The sequence below is a fragment of the Mya arenaria genome, chromosome 17, assembly GCF_026914265.1.
Source record: "Mya arenaria isolate MELC-2E11 chromosome 17, ASM2691426v1".
Lineage (NCBI taxonomy): Eukaryota > Metazoa > Mollusca > Bivalvia > Myida > Myidae > Mya > Mya arenaria.
This window is the reverse complement of record NC_069138.1, coordinates 34,734,982-34,752,705: the sequence shown is the minus strand read 5'-3', so window position 1 is coordinate 34,752,705 and position 17,724 is coordinate 34,734,982. Positions and strand designations below refer to the sequence as shown.

Here is a 17,724-nt window from a genome sequence, read left to right as displayed (position 1 = left end):
AGTCAACAAAACTATATGGGATTCAGTTTTGATAACTCAACAAATATTATAAAGTCATATTACACCAGACAGTTGATTCAGTTTTGGTTAAATGCAATCTATGGGTATACGATTACTATATGGGAGTCAGTTTTGGATAAATGCAATTAATGGGTATACAATTACTATATGGGAGTCAGTTTTGGTTAAATGCAATTTATGGGTCTTTAATTACTATATGGGAGTCAGTTTTGGTTAACTGCAATTTATATGTATACGATTACTATATGGGAGTCAGTTTTGGTGAACTGCAATTTATGGGTATACGATTGCTGTATGGGAGTCAGTTTTTGTGAACTGCAATTTATGGGTATACGATTAATATATGGGAGTCAGTTTTGGTGAACTGCAATTTATGGGTATACAATTACTATATGGGAGTCAGTTTTGGTGAACTGCAATTTATGGGTATACAATTACTATATGGGAGTCAGTTTTGGTTAACTGCAATTTATGGGTCTTTAATTACTATATGGGAGTCAGTTTTGGTTAACTGCAATTTATGGGTATACAATTACTATATGGGAGTCAGTTTTGGTGAACTGCAATTTATAGGTATACAATTACTATATGGGAGTCAGTTTTGGTTAAATGCAATTTATAGGTATACAATTACTATATGGCATCTCTACTGTATGCTAGGCAATGAACGCACATTGAAATGAACAGTTGACGCAACTGACTGTAAGGGATTCAGTTTTGGTTAATTGCATTTTTGCAACATAAATGTATGGGTATTAAACTACTAGATGGATCCAGGCTTGATATCCTTAGGCAGTGAAAACATATTGAAATACACAGTTGACTTAACTGACTAAAAGGGATTCAGTTTTGGTTAATTGCATTGTATGTATGTAGCATTACTTTATATGGGATCCAGTTTTGATATCTCTAAACCGTGAGCATTATAATAAAACGAACAGTTGACGGTAAGGGATCCCGTTTTATCATTATAGCTGTTCATTGTAACGTGCGTTCAATGCCTAGCCTACAGTAGAGATGCAAAAACTGGATCAAATATAGTAATTGTATACCCATAAATTGCAGTTCACCAAAACTGACTCCCATATAGTAATTGTATACCCATAAATTGCAGTTAACCAAAACTGACTCCCTTATAGTAATTGTATACCCATAAATTGCAGTTCACCAAAACTGACTCCCTTATAGTAATTGTATACCCATAAATTGCAGTTAACCAAAACTGACTCCCATATAGTAATCGTATACATATAAATTGCAGTTAACCAAAACTGACTCCCTTATAGTAATCGTATACTCATAAATTGCAGTTAACCAAAACTGACTCCCTTATAGTAATTGTATACCCATAAATTGCAGTTCACCAAAAATGACTTCCTTATAGTAATTGTATACCTGTAAATTGCATTAAAAACCAAAACTGACTCCCATATAGTAATTGTATACCCATAAATTGCAGTTAACCAAAACTGACTCCCTTATAGTAATTGTATACCCATAAATTGCAGTTCACCAAAACTGACTCCCTTATAGTAATTGTATACCAATAACTTGCAGTTAACCAAATTGACTCCCTTATAGTAATTGAGAACCATAAATTGCATTTAACCAAAACTGACTCCCATCTAGTAATCGTATACATATAAATTGCAGTTCACCAAAACTGACTCCCATAATAATTGTATACCCATAAATTGCAGTTAACCAAAACTGACTCCCATATAGTAATTGTATAACCATAAATTGCAGTTCACCAAAACTGACTCCCATATAGTAATTGTATACCCATAAATTGCAGTTCACCAAAACTGACTCCCATATAATAATTGTATACCCATAAATTGCAGTTCACCAAAACTGACTCCCATATAGTAATTGTATACCCATAAATTGCAGTTCACCAAAACTGACTCCCATATAGTAATTGTATACCCATAAATTGCAGTTCACCAAAACTGACTCCCTTATAGTAATTGTATACCCATAAATTGCAGTTCACCAAAACTGACTCCCTTATAGTAATTGACTCCCATATAGTAATTGTATACCCATAAATTGCATTTAACCAAAACTGACTCCCTTATAGTAATTGTATACCCATAAATTGCATTTAACAAACACTGAATCCTTTTTATCAACTGTCTTATGTTATATGATTATATATTCGTTGAGTTACCAAAACTGGTTCCCATATAGTAAGGATTTTCTTTTTTACCAAAACTGACTCCCATATAGTCAACACTTCGTTTCAATATAGTAATCATATTAGTAATTACGGCCAAGATATATCAAAACTGCTTCCAATATAGTTATCGTATACCCATAGACAGCTTTAAACCATTATGTAGCAAATAAGTCATTTTACGACATTATCCATTTTTGAATCCCCTCTATCATTGAATAATGAGAAAACGTCTCCCATATAACCTCCACCTGTGAAACCTCGAGCAGTTTAGAAATTAATCTCTAACACAAATTATTTTAGATTATTTGAGAACACAGCTTCAGATACAACATGTTACATTACAAAACATATTATACAAATGATTTTAATACTTTGTGCTTGATAATGGGAATTAAATTCACTGTATGTGTTTTCAAAATCTTACCTAAACTCCGCCTTTTTTAGAGACTATTTAAATGGCTGCGCCCATGACAAAAGTGGATTGCATAGTATTTGGGAATCAAAATGGGGGATTGGACAGATAAGAACAATAGAATTGATATATTGTATAATGGGTCTCGTAGATTTCTTTGTGTCGAACATCCAGCTTTAATACAGAACCATGACAAAGCGTTACAAACACTTGGTGGCATTGAAACTCTACAGCAGGTACATGTACACTTTGAGTCTGATATTAACATGATGTACAGTTACACACACACATTGTACTTTTCTGTATTAGCTTACTTACATTCAGTCTTGGGAGTCCAAACATTGTACTTTTCTGTATTAGCTTACTTACATTCAGTCTTGGGAGTCCAGGTTTATAAATCTTGTAATATAAAAATCCTACCAGCATAAGGTGGTGAAGAGGCCATGTTATGCACCAGTCAATTGTAACCACTGCCCCCCAGGTCCGGGGAATAGCGAGGACTTTGACTTTCGGTCTAGCCAATCCCCAGTAAAATCCCCGTCCTGCAGGGATGAACTGATGGCGAAATCCCCGCCGAATGCCCACGCACCCAAGGAACATTAGGTAAGGCCCATTCACCTCTGTTTTTTGCTCAAAGACGAAACCACCACATTCACACAGCACTGCGGGGCCACCTGAAAGGTAAAAACACGGCCCATTTCCCCAGTATACCCCCGGACCTGGGGGGGCCTAGGTTACAATTGACTGGTGCGTTACTGCTCACACACTGCCCGATGGCCCTACCCAGAAGCACACAATTGATCTTTTTTCTTATATACCTTAAATTATCAAATTGAATAAATGTTGACGTTGAAAGAGAAATTTTTTACATTTTGTGAAATAGCGACATTGTTAACTGACAGTAGTAATAATAATAATAATAATAATAATAATAATAACTTAATTTAAAGAAGGTAACACATTAAGACAGGCATCATATTATAAAAAATAACACACGTCTTATTTACAATGCGGCCTTCTGAAAGAACATACACAGACACACACACACACACACACTAAATAAGATGTGATGCAAATAATACTCAAAACACAAATGAGAAAACACATTTTGAACAGTACCGCAAAAATACATATTGTTAAAAAGCATTATTACATTTTTTCATCATGGCCTATAACTAGAATTAATGATCATTTTGACATGTAAAATGACTAGAATGGAATTTCAGAAAGGTATGTATTAAAATGTAATACGAAAACATAAAGAAACATGAATATAATACATTAATTTAACACATCAATGCTTAATAATACATCAATTTGTACCTAAATGTTAACAAGAAAACTCATCAAAATTGTTTAATTGAGTAAGTAGGACAGTCACACATTTATTTAACACCTTACTCAACATATACATACTTATAAACTGTACCTGTGGTATGCAAGGAATTATGCATACAATTTTTACAACGGATTTTGCGATTGATGATGTAAATAAAACTTCTTGCAGCGGGTGTTAAATGTCTTTTCCGTGTTAGACTTATGTATTTCTTCTGGTAAAAAATTCCAAACTTTCCCACTGTAGCATCCAAACGAGTGTTTCTTGTATTGTGTTTTATGTCGAAAGTGAGCAATGTCTTGTCGTGTGGAAGATCGTTATCCATATCTTGTGTTGCTAGATATCTTAATAATGTCTCTTATGTAACTCGGTGTAAGATTATTAATAGATTTAAATACCATAACAGCTGTTTGATATCTGCAACGGTATTCAAATTGAAGCCATTCTAATTTTTTAAATAATTCATTCGATGGCGTTCTAATAGGCTTAAAGAGAATAATTTTTGCAGCATGGTGATTCGTCTCATATGCATTTGCTTACTTTTCCCCCAAACGCTACAACAATAGTCAAACATAGGAAGTATATACGATTTATAAAACAATTGTCTCATTTGATCTGTTAAAAAAGGGCTTTCTTTGCAGTTACTTTCTTGCATGATGACATTAGTAATTAGTTAATTTTCGACCTTTGGTGACGTCATATTGTTTTTAAAAAATCATCTTATTATATATATAATTGATGTTCATTCTATATTAAAATTAAAAAACCTTTTGTAGAATCATTTAATAAATTGCACTCATTTATTGATCTAAAACGTCAATTAAATTTTCATGAACTAAAAAATTAAAGTCAGCATCTTCTGTCTTGTGACTCATCTGACACAGTGGATGCTCATGTTATTTTTCCACTCTTAAGTCTCCAATAATGCCTGAGCAAAAACTAGTTGTCTGGTTAGAGTAGCCAGTTTTAGCAGCCTTTTGTTTTCCTCCAGATTTTCAGTGATTCCCAAAAGAGACTTCCTCTTCTCTGGCGGCCAGATAACATCTACTGCAAACCAGCCTATGGGGACAGGTACATTTCAAATTAGTTTAAGATTTTTGCTTCCTTTTTTTCTTAGGTGTGTTTCAGTACTGGCAGTACGACTTTACGAAAAATCTGATATAATGTATAGTAAGCAGGCAATAACTCAGTAAGAGTATGCAGTGGCGATGTTTCAATGATTGATTATAATTGAAAATTAATTGGTTGGGCCTGAAATTGGTGACAGTTAATTGTATTTGGCTATATTCAATCATAAATTCAATGGGCTAGTTGTTTTTCTTCTTTCCTCTCATTATCTGTATTGTTTAATGTCTGCTAATTTTTTCCTCTGAGTTCATTTTTACATTCGGAAGTGAAGTTATTATTGTTAAAAATATGGCAGAAAGCAACAAATACTTAACAACTTGAACATACATATACCAAAAGCATGGTTAAGTATTACAAGTTATCGCTAAGAATAAAACTACAATTAAGGTCTTGTCAAATACTGATTTTAAAAACTTAAAAATTAGTTACTTGAGTGGAACTGATTATCGATAGTCAAACTGGAACGGATTCCCAACACTAGTAGGCAGGCAATAACTTTTAATACAGTATATAGTATGCTCGCAATAACTTGATAATATTTTGGGGAAAATAACAACATACTATATATTGTTAAGATTTTAAAACTAAATGTTTTGTAGGTTCAGTGTGTCCAATTTGCTGATGAAGGTTACAAAGCGAAGGAGAAAGTCAGATGGCCGGGAGGATTACAAAGTGGAGTTTTGTGGTCACATTGATACAAGCTACAGGTTCCAAGGTAGATGATGGATTGTAGCTTTTCTGTTTTTCAAAGTAAAAGAAAAGTGTGGTAATATGAAAGCCTTTGTGTTGTGTCTACCTTTTACATAACTTAAAAATACATTTTCAAGATATTCTCATGAAACTTTGTACACAAAAGTCACGTTGCCTGTGACAATATTGACATGTGGAGTAAGGCAATTAACTGTGCTTCAATAATACTGATATGTATAACCCCCTTTTGACTGGAAAAAGACAACAACAGACAAGCATTGGTATTCCCTCTGCGGGACTCTTGGTCACTTATGTTGTTGTTATTGTGTGTGTTTATTAAAAAAAAAATGGTTTATTCTGATTGTCCTTAAAGCTGCACTCTCACAGATTTACCGTTTTTACAACTTTTTTTATTTTTTGTCTTGGAAAGAGCAAATTTTTGCGTAAATATCTGCAAACCAATGATAAAAGATAGCTGACAAAAGATCAGATCCCGATTTTCATATTTCCATTCAAAAATTAATCTTTTACAGTTTAAGAAAAATGCATAAAACATCAATTTTTGAACTTGAATATAAAAATCTGTGATCTATTTTTTTTTTCAGCAGTCTTATATAACTAGTGCATTTTCGCAAAAATCGGCTCGTTCCAAGACAAAAAATAAAAAAATATGTCAAAACGTTCAATCTATGAGAGTGCAGAGTTGAGTTTTAAAAGCTCAAAACTCTTGAAAAGGAGAAAATACCAAAACAAAATAGTTTGCTGAAGGAACTGGTCCTTATTCGAACAACAGAACCGCCTAAAGGCTGAAACAGTGATAAATATCAAATTGATATTTCCACAATAAAATATTCCATAAATATAAGGTTGTATTTCACTGATAAATCTGAAAGCATATAGCATATTTAACACTCATTTTGCAGCTATGGCTGATTTCCAGTACCTTCCGATGCAGTTGAAGCCGGATGGTCAGTATGAGAACATCTACAACAAGGTGGTCATTGACCATTTGGTACCCCGCAGCAAATACTTCGACTCTGATGTACCCCTCTACATACCGCCCCTCACATTCTCAAGGTGTGGAAGATTGTTTAGGCCTAACAAATATAATAAATTGTTTCCGATTTCACTGTTTCCCATAAAGGATGGTAGGTTTGGTTTAGTTAATAAAAAGTTGCTGTTTTTAGGTCAAGTTGCATCTGAATATCACTCACATCTGCTATTTACACATAAACTGGTCCCCATTGGTCTGATTGGGCATTAACTAGAGTGCTCAAGGGTCTTTTCCCCCTGGTGAGGCCCTTTCCCAACCCCCAGGCCTGCATGACTGGGGCCCACAGACTGCTATTCACACTTTAAACTGGCACCATTCAGTCTGATTGAACATTAACTAGAGCGCTCTGTAAAATCATGCATTTAGGCTTTTTTTTCAATCAAGAAACAACTGAAATGATGTTCCCAAAATTAGAAATCAAAATGACAAACAGCAATAAAACAATATCATCTGTTGGAAAAATAGAGGAAGGTCAATAAACCGGAAACAAACATTATTTTTGCTACACCTAAAAATATAATCATCCGATCTCTCTTTTTCAAAACAATTAATCAAATATTTTAAATAGCATTACTGTAGTGACTTGCATAGAATTATATGATTGTTGTGAATATAAGTAGCAAACTGTTGACATATATTGGGCATAAAGCTGAGAATTCATGTTAACCTTGTAAGTAAAAGTGTAGGTACATGTAGATCTATTATAATGACCCATGGACAAGAATTTGTCAGTAATTTGCCTCACTGTACTAATGTACAGGCTGTCCAGCAGCCCTAACTTTCATTTTTCTACTCTAATTGCCTTAAACAGTTTTGAAAATACAAACTAATACACCCTCTATTTCATGTTTTATGTGTCTTTAATGTAGTTTACAGTTCTTATTCAGAGTATGTGAATGACAGATGACCAGTGGATCCATGTCAGGCTTGTTGATTGGTTGTGACCTTGTGCATGTTGTGGCAAAGATTTAATTATAAAGGTTAGAGCCAATTAACAGCTGAGACAATGGAACCCTGGTGTATGTCATTCCTGTACTTATAGTATGTGAGTTTATATCTTGTTAAATTTGCAGAGGTTAAGTCTATTATGATGTTTACAACCACCATATTTAGCCCTTAAATTCCTAAATTTAACCCTAAATTAACCCTAAAATTCCTCTTCTTTTTTTCATCCCTAAAATTAGCCCTTATTTCTTGCCAAAAGGTGCTGGACCGCCTGAATGTAACAAAAATGAGATAAACTACCAGGGTTGCAGATGATTAAAATAGTATGTTAATATATTCTACTTTTATCTTCATTTTATATAATGCACAGTTGATCTTAGCCATTTTGTGTATCTTTGACAGGGTAGACAAGACAATAGATTTCAACTTCAAGCTGCCAATCAAGCATGGACCGTCGTACAAGAACCCCGATGATGATCGCCCTGCACACTACATCGGCACTGGTCAGCTGCATATTCATTTGTTTTGTATACCATATTTTACTTTAATTAATATGCTAGGATGTATAACGCAGGTGAAAAATGTTGTGAAAATCAGGTGAATTGAAAGTGATACTTATATTTAACATAAATACATACACATGTTTACAAACATAATTTTGAGTGATAAACCTTTAAATACTTACTATATAATGCATTTATGGAAAATATTAATAACTGATTAATAACAAGATTGTAACCATGTATTTAATAGCTGGAAACACACAAATATTTAAAGACTGGTGGGTCATAAAAGATTTGCAGTAATCAGCTATCATCTCATAAGGTTGAAATACTGTGTTTTCTGCACCTTTCTTTCAAATTAAACACGGTATCCTTTACAAGAACCATTGTTTTCGATATTTATTCATCCTTTTTTGTTAAATTAAATCAATTGGATTGATTGTGGTACAACTTATTTGAGAGTAAGAGTGCATCTTTAAAATACCAGTATGAATTTCAAGATCAATCTGAAATCAGACAGAATTGATCTTCAAAACAATTGTCAAACATTTTATATGATCTTATATGATTGATTGTGGTACATCTTATTTGAGAGTAAGAGTGCATCTTTAAAATACCAGTATGAATTTCAAGATCAATCTGAAATCAGCCAAAAATGATCTTCAAAACAATTGTCAAACATTTTATATGATCTTCACCTATAGTATGTAGGCTTAAATTGTAATCATATCCTGTGGAGAATAACTATGTAATTTGTACAGTAATTTTCGATGCCAATGTCAGTGCTATTCCAGTAAAATGTATAACCCCCGGGGGAAGGCAGTTATTTGGATAACATTTGAGTGGGTGTCTATTTTCGCTAATTTGGACCCCAAAAGGGTAAATTTGCTTCTATAGGGGGGTGGCATAATATTAATGTGCCTTGGGGTTATATGTTTAAATGGAATAGCCCTCAGTTAAAACCATTCCTCTGAAGGAAAAGGGATATTTTCATATTTGTTTTAAGTAATATTACACACCACTGAGGGTCAAATGACATTATAAGGACCGGCCAGTCAGCCACCAAAGGTGTATAACGCCTCGGTCCATTCACCTTCGGGGGCTGACTTTACATTTACAATTACATTTTTGGCGAGGTCCGGACTGGCCAAAAATATAATATGGACTGGTTTATAACTTTCTCTTATGACAAAGCCATTTTGGAGTGAAGTTATAATTTATTTATTTTTAAATCATACTTTTAGAATTACGCACAAGCCAAAACTACAGCTCTAAAAACAGTCCTCAATTATCATGAGATTACTTTGTACAATTGTTTTCTTATTGAAGTTAAAAGTATGTAATGTAAGCATTAAAATTATGTTTATTATTTCATGAATACAGTTCGTCAGAGGCGTACAATCTACACTGTGTTTGTGAACTATGGGGAGACTCTTCCAACCAAACCACAACCAGAAGCTGTGGAAAGGATGAACTCAAATTTTGTGAACAAAGAATGCAAGGAAAAACTGGAAAAGGTCACGATAGTGATTTGTTTATTGAACATCTTGCATAAAAAATGTAAAATACACATTTTTTAACTTTGCCATTGCTATGATAAATATATATAATATCAACTCTTTTTAGACTATGATTTTTTTTTTACTGCGAATTTGTTTGGTCAAAGATTGCTTATTGATTGGTCAATATTTATCCTAGGCCAAAAATTAAAAATTAGTTTGGTTAGGGTTACATCCTTTCCAAAAACAATTTTGAGAACGGTCTTAAAGTTATATTATGTAAAAAGCTTTTTAAAGTTTTAAACCACATATAAAAACACACATTAGAAATATACATATATTTTTTTTACCACCTGACTATAAAAATGGTAGGGTCAGCACCTAATTCGTAGGTAGAGTCTGGTAACCATTTTTTTTGTAGGCCCAGTGATTACTACGAGCCAATCATATCATTTAATTTAAATATGCCAACTTCACTTCATTTAAATTTTTATATGATGGGCTGCTGATATCTTAGGACATTCTCTTCAGCCGATGTAATCAGTAAAATTTACTGACCTGCATGTTTCAGTTATTTGAGATGAAGCCAGTTTACCTGAAGGTCGAGTTGGAACACAAGACTGGCACGTCTATAATGAAACTGAAGTCATACCTACCAGCCATGGCGTTCTACTGGTTGGATGGGCCGTGGCGGGCCCAGTGGAACAAGTTTGGCTTTGACCCGACCAAGAATCCCAGTGCCAAGATATATCAGACCATTGACTTCAGGATCAGGCAATGTATGACATACTTGGGTGGGTATTCATAAAACATCTTAAGTCATTTCCTAACCTACATGTAAGTCATTTCTAAAGTTAACTATCTCAATGATCATATGCTTTAATAACTTAAAAATAAGTGAAATACTTAATTCACATGGATTGGATTGAATCTGCATACTTAAATATTAGAAACACACATGTACTTTGTTTAAATTTGACTATGAAGATGTTAGGGAAACAACTTAAATTTAGAAAAGACTTAAAATGTTTTATGAATATAGACCCTGATGTAGTTTAAACTTATATGTTGGGTATTTCACATAAATGTTTACAATACAGGGTGCAAAACCCAATGTTAAAGCTGCAGTTGAGTTTAAAAGTTGTTTGCAACATGTCACTTAAACTTTTATGTGTGGGCTCACTGATACTGGCTTTAATCACTTACCACAGGCTACCATACACCTCATTCTAATCTTCAACAATTTTACATTCCTGGATGATGTTGTGCACAAAAAGTTTTTCCACATATTTGTACACATACCAGTAAAACTAGTGTTTTGCAACTTCTCTAGACTTATATGCACATGTATCATGGTTGCTGCCATAATTTTGTACTTATATGCGTTTTTGGTTGATAAAACTGGAGTGTCGGGAAGGATCCGCCAGATTGTGATCAATGACCATAAACCAAACTCACATGGCCCATTTCCGGGAAATGCATCTAGGATCCCCCTTGCCGGCCAGTTTCTTTAAGATGTAGGCCAGTTCAACAAAATCTTGTTTACAACACTGCATTGCATATACATCACATTTGGTAAAAGGTTCACTAGTCATTCATTGCTTTAAATAGCTATGAAAATCACTATGTAAAGTGCACTAATATGTTACCTCACTTTACACATATTTATCTGAGGAAGGTGCATAGTGTTAGGAATGCGACTGAATTTTGCAATGAATAATGGAAGAGGTTTTACAGTTAAAATAGAATATTTTCAATCATGCATTTTGGCTGAATGGTTTTAAAACTACATCTTTCTTATGCATTTTCTAAATATATCTGTTACAGTATGTTTTTCTTATTCAATATCCCTTAACTAATTACATAAATTTCAATAGGGAGGATGTTGTTGATAACACAGGGAAGAGTATCTGTTTTGAGTGAAGACAATAAGACCACAACTCAGTTCCAACAGCTCTTAAGAATAATCTTTAATTGATTATAGCAAAATCTTTATTGACTGTCGCAAAGGTTAACCTTTTTCATTGTTTCTGGATTATAATCGAACATTGTTGTGACACTTGTGATATACTTCTTGATTATAATCCAACATTGTTGTGACACTTGTGATAAACTTCTCGATTATAATCCAACGTTGTTGTGACACTTGTGATAAACGTCTCGATTATAATCCAACGTTGTTGTGACACTTGTGATAAACGTCTCGATTATAATCCAACGTTGTTGTGACACTTGTGATAAACGTCTCGATTATAATCGAACGTTGTTGTGACACTTGTGATAAACATCTCGATTATAATCGAACATTGTTGTGACACTTGTGATAAACGTCTCGATTATAATCGAACATTGTTGTGACACTTGTGATAAACGTCTCGATTATAATCGAACATTGTTGTGACACTTGTGATAAACGTCTCGATTATAATCGAACATTGTTATGACATTTGTGATAAACATGTATCTCATTAATCAGTGCGCCCAGGTCAATGGTGGATCAAGGCAAAGCGTGGGGCGGGGAGACTCGTGCAGTACAACCAGACGGCACACAACCAGAAACACAATGTGAAGATCAGTCTTCAGTCTCTCGGTGATCAAAAACAAGACAGTGAGGAAGGACAGGAGGATAAATTACAGGTAGGTACATTGTTAAAAACCATGTCGAAAAATTAAGTTATTTGTGAAAAAAATGTTTTTTTATTTAATAGACAAATGATGATTATCATAAATGTAGAGTGGGTTGATGATTGTTTATTTTTATAGCTTTGGTGTCATTGTTTGGTTGGTAGAAGTGTTGGCGTGGCCCTTGCATGGGCCATTGCACCATGTGAAAAAACTATTATGGTGGCCGTAAGAACAAATTTATAGGTTTCATTGTTTTTCATGGTACACATGTTTACAACAAAAATGTGCATACTTTTAGAATGAACCATCACATTAGCTAAACTATATTTTAATTGACTAAGTATGCCACTATGTCATGTAAAAATAAATTCCAGCAAAAATGCAAAGTTGAAATGTTTAAATAAAAATCCTTTTACTAAATATTTACTTAAGCTCATCAGCTGAGAAAGAAAGGAAACTTTCTGGTAGTACCAAGTACATGTCTTTTAGGAACAGGTTTTCTGCCAGATGTTTACCACAGCTTTTTAGATAAAACAATGATTGAGTCTTGTGTTGAAGATCAAGTATTTGAGACTTAAGTGTTTGTACTGCTTTTCGATCCCTACTTTCTATGCTTTAGGAGCAGGAGGCTCTGTACAAGTTTCGGCCGGACACCGTGCCACCACAGAGGATGATGTACTACCCAGCGCAATATGTGGAAATACCAGAGGTCCAAAAATTGATACACAAAAATGATGGAAGGGTGAGTTTTGGTGTTAAACACTACTGGATGGTTGTTTGGTAGGGAAGGGGTTTCATACATCTTTAATTAATTCTAGCATTTTAACCTTCAAAGAAGATTGTGTATCACTATGTTATATATACTGTCCAAAAACTGATATGTATTGGGGAATAACTTTTAGTAACTCAGAAAATTACCTTAAATATTGTTATCTCCCTTGCCATAAACTGGCAGTAACAATCAAGCGGACGAAAGACCCCCCAGTATGAATGTATACTTTTATCACCCTTTGAGTCTGAGAGTTTGATAGTCCAGTCACCATTCGCCCCCTCTCCCCATTGATGAACAGACATAAAACAGGTATTATTGTCAATCAAAACATGGGTGTATTCAAATGGGTCTGGGCAATAAAAATGTTTGTTGATTTTAGTCAAAAGTTAAATTAGTCTTGTGTCATTGTTTTATTACTTCGCTATATACTTGGCATTATACATTTTGCTCTCTTTAATCAAGTACATTGAGGTAAAATATTTTCTATTTTATTAAGCGTAAAAAAACTACCGTGTAATTCCCAGCTGGAAGATATATGGCGCAATCTGGTGCAATTACAATATTTCTGATAAAGTGCATAGTTTCAGAGAAAAATAATTGTTTTCCTATTTTGATGCTTCATTTGAACACAAAAATAGTTTGTATGAATAACAACATAATGGAACTGCTAAATATGGTGTAAATAGGATGTGCAAATAATTGGTACGGGTGAAAAAGTGGTCCCCAACCAGTAAATAATGAATGCAAGAAGGATACAAGCTCTTATTTTACCTGGTAAAATAAAACTGATTTGAATAACATTACATAATAAAATTTATGTATGAAAGTTGATATTATCTCTTATTATATAATATGGTGTAATTAATCTGTTTTGAAAACCTAAGAATAAGATATCAAGTGTAATGACAAGATTTATTTTATAAAAATGTCATAAATTAAATGCATTATCTTATGGCTTAAGCTTATCTAATGACATCTTATATTAGATTTGGATTGCCATTTAAGGCTAAGATAATGCTCTTGTGACATAAGATTCTCCTCTTGTTTGTAATTATCATTCAACATGTTTGTACACTTGTTTTTCTATGAATATTTAATGGCTGTTGAGTGTACTAGACCATGATGTTTTATGTGTTAATTTGTCTGTATGTAAATGATGTTTAAATTCATTGCTCAAGGCTATGTGAAGTTGAAATCAAATAAATTATAGATTGTTGTTATGGTATGTAAGTTAGAAAACCATTTACCATCAATTTTATCTCATTCAGGTTCAAAACATTATCAGAACAAACTCCAGTACGCTTGGGCGTACAATCAATATAGGTTCCCACGAACTTGTAAATGTTTTAATCTTGAAATCAGGAACAAAAAATAAAAGGCCATAGGTTGTATATACATATAAATTTCTTTTTATTCCACTAAATGTTCACGGTCGTTTAATGGCATGTTCACGTTGTTTTGATGGCTTGGAAATGGTTTATACATGAATGTATTTATGAAAATGATTTTCCCTCCATCCCCTACGGCTGCAACCAGAACAATTTTTGAGACCAAACTAAATAAAGACCTTCACATATCGCTAAGTTGTTCATGCATACATGCGTACAATTCGAAATGCTACAGGTGTGCAGGTTGCTCATGGGTACAATTCAAAATGCTACAGGTGTGCAGGTTGCTCATGGCTACAATTGCAAATGCTACAGGTGTGAAGGATGCTCATGGGTACAATTCAAAATGCTACAGGTGTGCAGGTTGCTCATGGGTACAATTCAAAATGCTACAGGTGTGCAGGTTGCTCATGGGTACAATTCAAAATGCTACAGGTGTGCAGGTTGCTCATGGGTACAATTCAAAATGCTACAGGTGTGCAGGTTGCTCATGGGTACAATTTAAAATTCTATTGGAGAGCAGGTTGCTCATGGGTACAATTTAAAATGCTATTGGAGAGCAGGTTGCTCATGGGTACAATTTAAAATGTTATTGGAGAGCAGGTTGCTCATGGGTACAATTGAAAATGCTGCAGCTGCATGCTAAATGTGCCCCTGATTTTTACAGCATGTGAAATACAATTTGATCAAATATGAGAATATTTCTTACATCAATATTTTCCAAGTATGTGACATTTGTGTCTTTTTTGAAAATTGTCAATGATTTTTAGTCAAGATTTAAGTCTTCGTGTGTGTCCAGTGTCTAAGTTATGATAATTACATGCAATTTAAGTGTTTGACTTGTGAAAAATTGTCATTTTGATAAATTACATGTAGTTTTCTTATTGCTCAAAAACAGTAAAAACAATATAAATTAAAATCTCATGAAAATGACATCAGAGAAAAAACAAAATGGCTGCAACATGATATCTTGATTGTGGAGACATTTAAGGATTGAATGCTTCAGTGTTGCGGTTCATCGGAGAATGATAACATCTGGTCTGTGTATTGTTTGTGACATCTGACTTCACAATGTCTTCATTCACAGATGAACCACAATTCTTAAAAAGATACTTAATGCTTCCATTGACACTTTCAATTACCAATTTTTCCTGTGATGATCCAAAAAGCTGAAAAAAACATGCTTGAAAGAATATTGACTTAAGCTAAGCTGTCTCTTTGATATATCAAGGTCACTTACACGTATCCACATTATAACCAAACAGTGTTTTGTAATATCAGAGTTAATCCAAGGTTTTGTTCATGGAATATGAATGCAATTGAGAGAATATTTATTTGTCTAAAAAAAATCACAATGAGAGTGTTGGTATTGTAGCCAAGTGAAAAGTCCTCAATTTGCACTCCTTGAAATCAAATGGCTGTTTGTATAGGCTCAATAAATTTTTTTTTTATTGTTGATGATTTTTTATTTACTTTATACTAAGTGAACTTTATTTTCTTTGGATAGATAAGAATGATATTCATTTGTTAGCATTAAGAGATGATATTGTTTTCAGTTGAAAAGGAAAGGTAGATATTTAAGAACAATGTTTTAGTAATTAATATTTGAATATTCGAAATTGAATAGGTTAAGTTTAGTTTAGCGACACTCATATACACATGATCTCAATTTAACATAGATTGCCTAGGGACTCAAGTCATTGAAAATTTATGTGTTTTTATCAAGTCATCGATGTCCTGTGTTTGCTTTTAAAGAAAAAAGATCATATGACTGTATCGTTCATAAGTTTTTATCTCTTGCAAAGTTGCCAGATATGATTTTCCCATTCACAGCCTTCCCCATTCACAGCGTTAATCTCTATAATGACTCATACCAGTAGAATGTAGTTAGTTATATAGTGGAACATAACCTGTAATTGTGCATGTAGGTGTAGCTAGCCTCAGATTAAACAACACTTTCAAGATTTTCAAGATGTCATTGCCGTTTGCATAAGTCTTTTCATACCTGTATGACATACAGCACTAAGTTAAAAAATTCCTAGTGATGTAAACTTCAACAAGGTACATGTACCTGGAAGATGGAGCACTGAAACCCCTGTCACACTAGGGCTGCGTTCCCACAGCGTCCAAGAAACACCAATCTGTTCATAGTACAATCACAAGCATTGTGGTGATAGTAGCTTCGCAAATGAATGTGGTGGGATTGCATAAAAAAACGAGTGATGGCGTGCACTTTGGGCATGCCCAAAACAAACCCTGTCACTCTATGTTCTGATAAGAGGGCAGTGGGATTGCTGTGAGGTCGCTGTTGTTTCCTACAACGCCACAGGATCGCTGCGGTTGCCCACAGAGGTCGCAGGTGTAAAGCAATTGTTATCAGTAGGGCTTTCCCTGCAATCGTATTGCATTTTCTGAGTTGACATTGCATCACTATCCGGCTAATACGGCTGATTAACGGTGCTAAGAAGAAGATTTATATTTCTTACTGCGCTCTTACAATGCGGACAAAGACGCTTCATTTCACCACGACTGCAAGCAGAGTTACTGCTTGCCTATATGCAGGTCTAGCAGATCCAGGATGATACAGATGCTGTGGATCTCATTCTGTGACGACGACAGAGGAGGGCCCCAAGGCGAAGGAGGCTTTGGGTTCGACCATGGCTGGATGAATGCATACAGCTGCAGCATGGTCTAAGCTGTTCAAGGCAAATGGAAGATGGATGTATCGTTTTTGTAGGTTACAAAGTGCAAATCAACACGCCGTCAGTGCAGTGTGAGCGCCGTGAAAGTGCAGTGCACCTGCAGTTCACGCGCCTTGACAAATTGATGCATGCAGTGGAAGCGCTGTGATAGCACCATTAGAGAGCAGCACTACGGGTTCATTACAGACACATGCATGTACTACGGGTTCATTACAGACACATTCATGTACTACGGGTTCATTACACTCACATGTATGTACTATGATTTCATTACAGACACATACATGTACTACGGGTTCATTACAGACACATGCATGTACTACGGGTTCATTACAGACACATAGATGTACTACGGGTTCATTACAGACACATGCATCTACTATGGTTTCATTACAGACACATGCATATACTATGGGTTCATTACAGTCACATGCATGTACTACGGGTTCAATACAGACACATGC

The 17,724-nt window shown here is 34.4% G+C and overlaps 1 protein-coding gene across 1 annotated transcript; it reads left to right on the top strand.

The window, feature by feature from the left end:
* The first annotated feature begins 2,661 nt into the window (after window positions 1-2,661).
* LOC128223415 (general transcription factor 3C polypeptide 5-like) lies at window positions 2,662-17,408 on the top strand. The gene is made up of 11 exons (XM_052932695.1): window positions 2,662-2,854; window positions 4,946-5,025; window positions 5,682-5,797; window positions 6,696-6,849; window positions 8,174-8,274; window positions 9,658-9,791; window positions 10,345-10,552; window positions 12,250-12,410; window positions 13,018-13,140; window positions 16,115-16,127; window positions 17,296-17,408. Exons 1-11 carry the CDS (start codon window positions 2,711-2,713, stop codon window positions 17,406-17,408), a joined length of 1,347 nt encoding a protein of 448 aa, XP_052788655.1. The 5' UTR covers window positions 2,662-2,710.
* Window positions 17,409-17,724: the final 316 nt, after the last annotated feature.

Excerpts from the sequence above, each read along its gene's own strand:
- LOC128223415 (XM_052932695.1), top strand. The coding sequence starts at position 2,711 with ATGGGGGATTGGACAGATAAGAACAATAGAATTGATATATTGTATAAT. Across the intron at positions 5,026-5,681 it reads AAACCAGCCTATGGGGACAG|GTTCAGTGTGTCCAATTTGC; the intron begins GTACATTTCAAA and ends AATGTTTTGTAG. Across the intron at positions 12,411-13,017 it reads GACAGGAGGATAAATTACAG|GAGCAGGAGGCTCTGTACAA; the intron begins GTAGGTACATTG and ends TCTATGCTTTAG.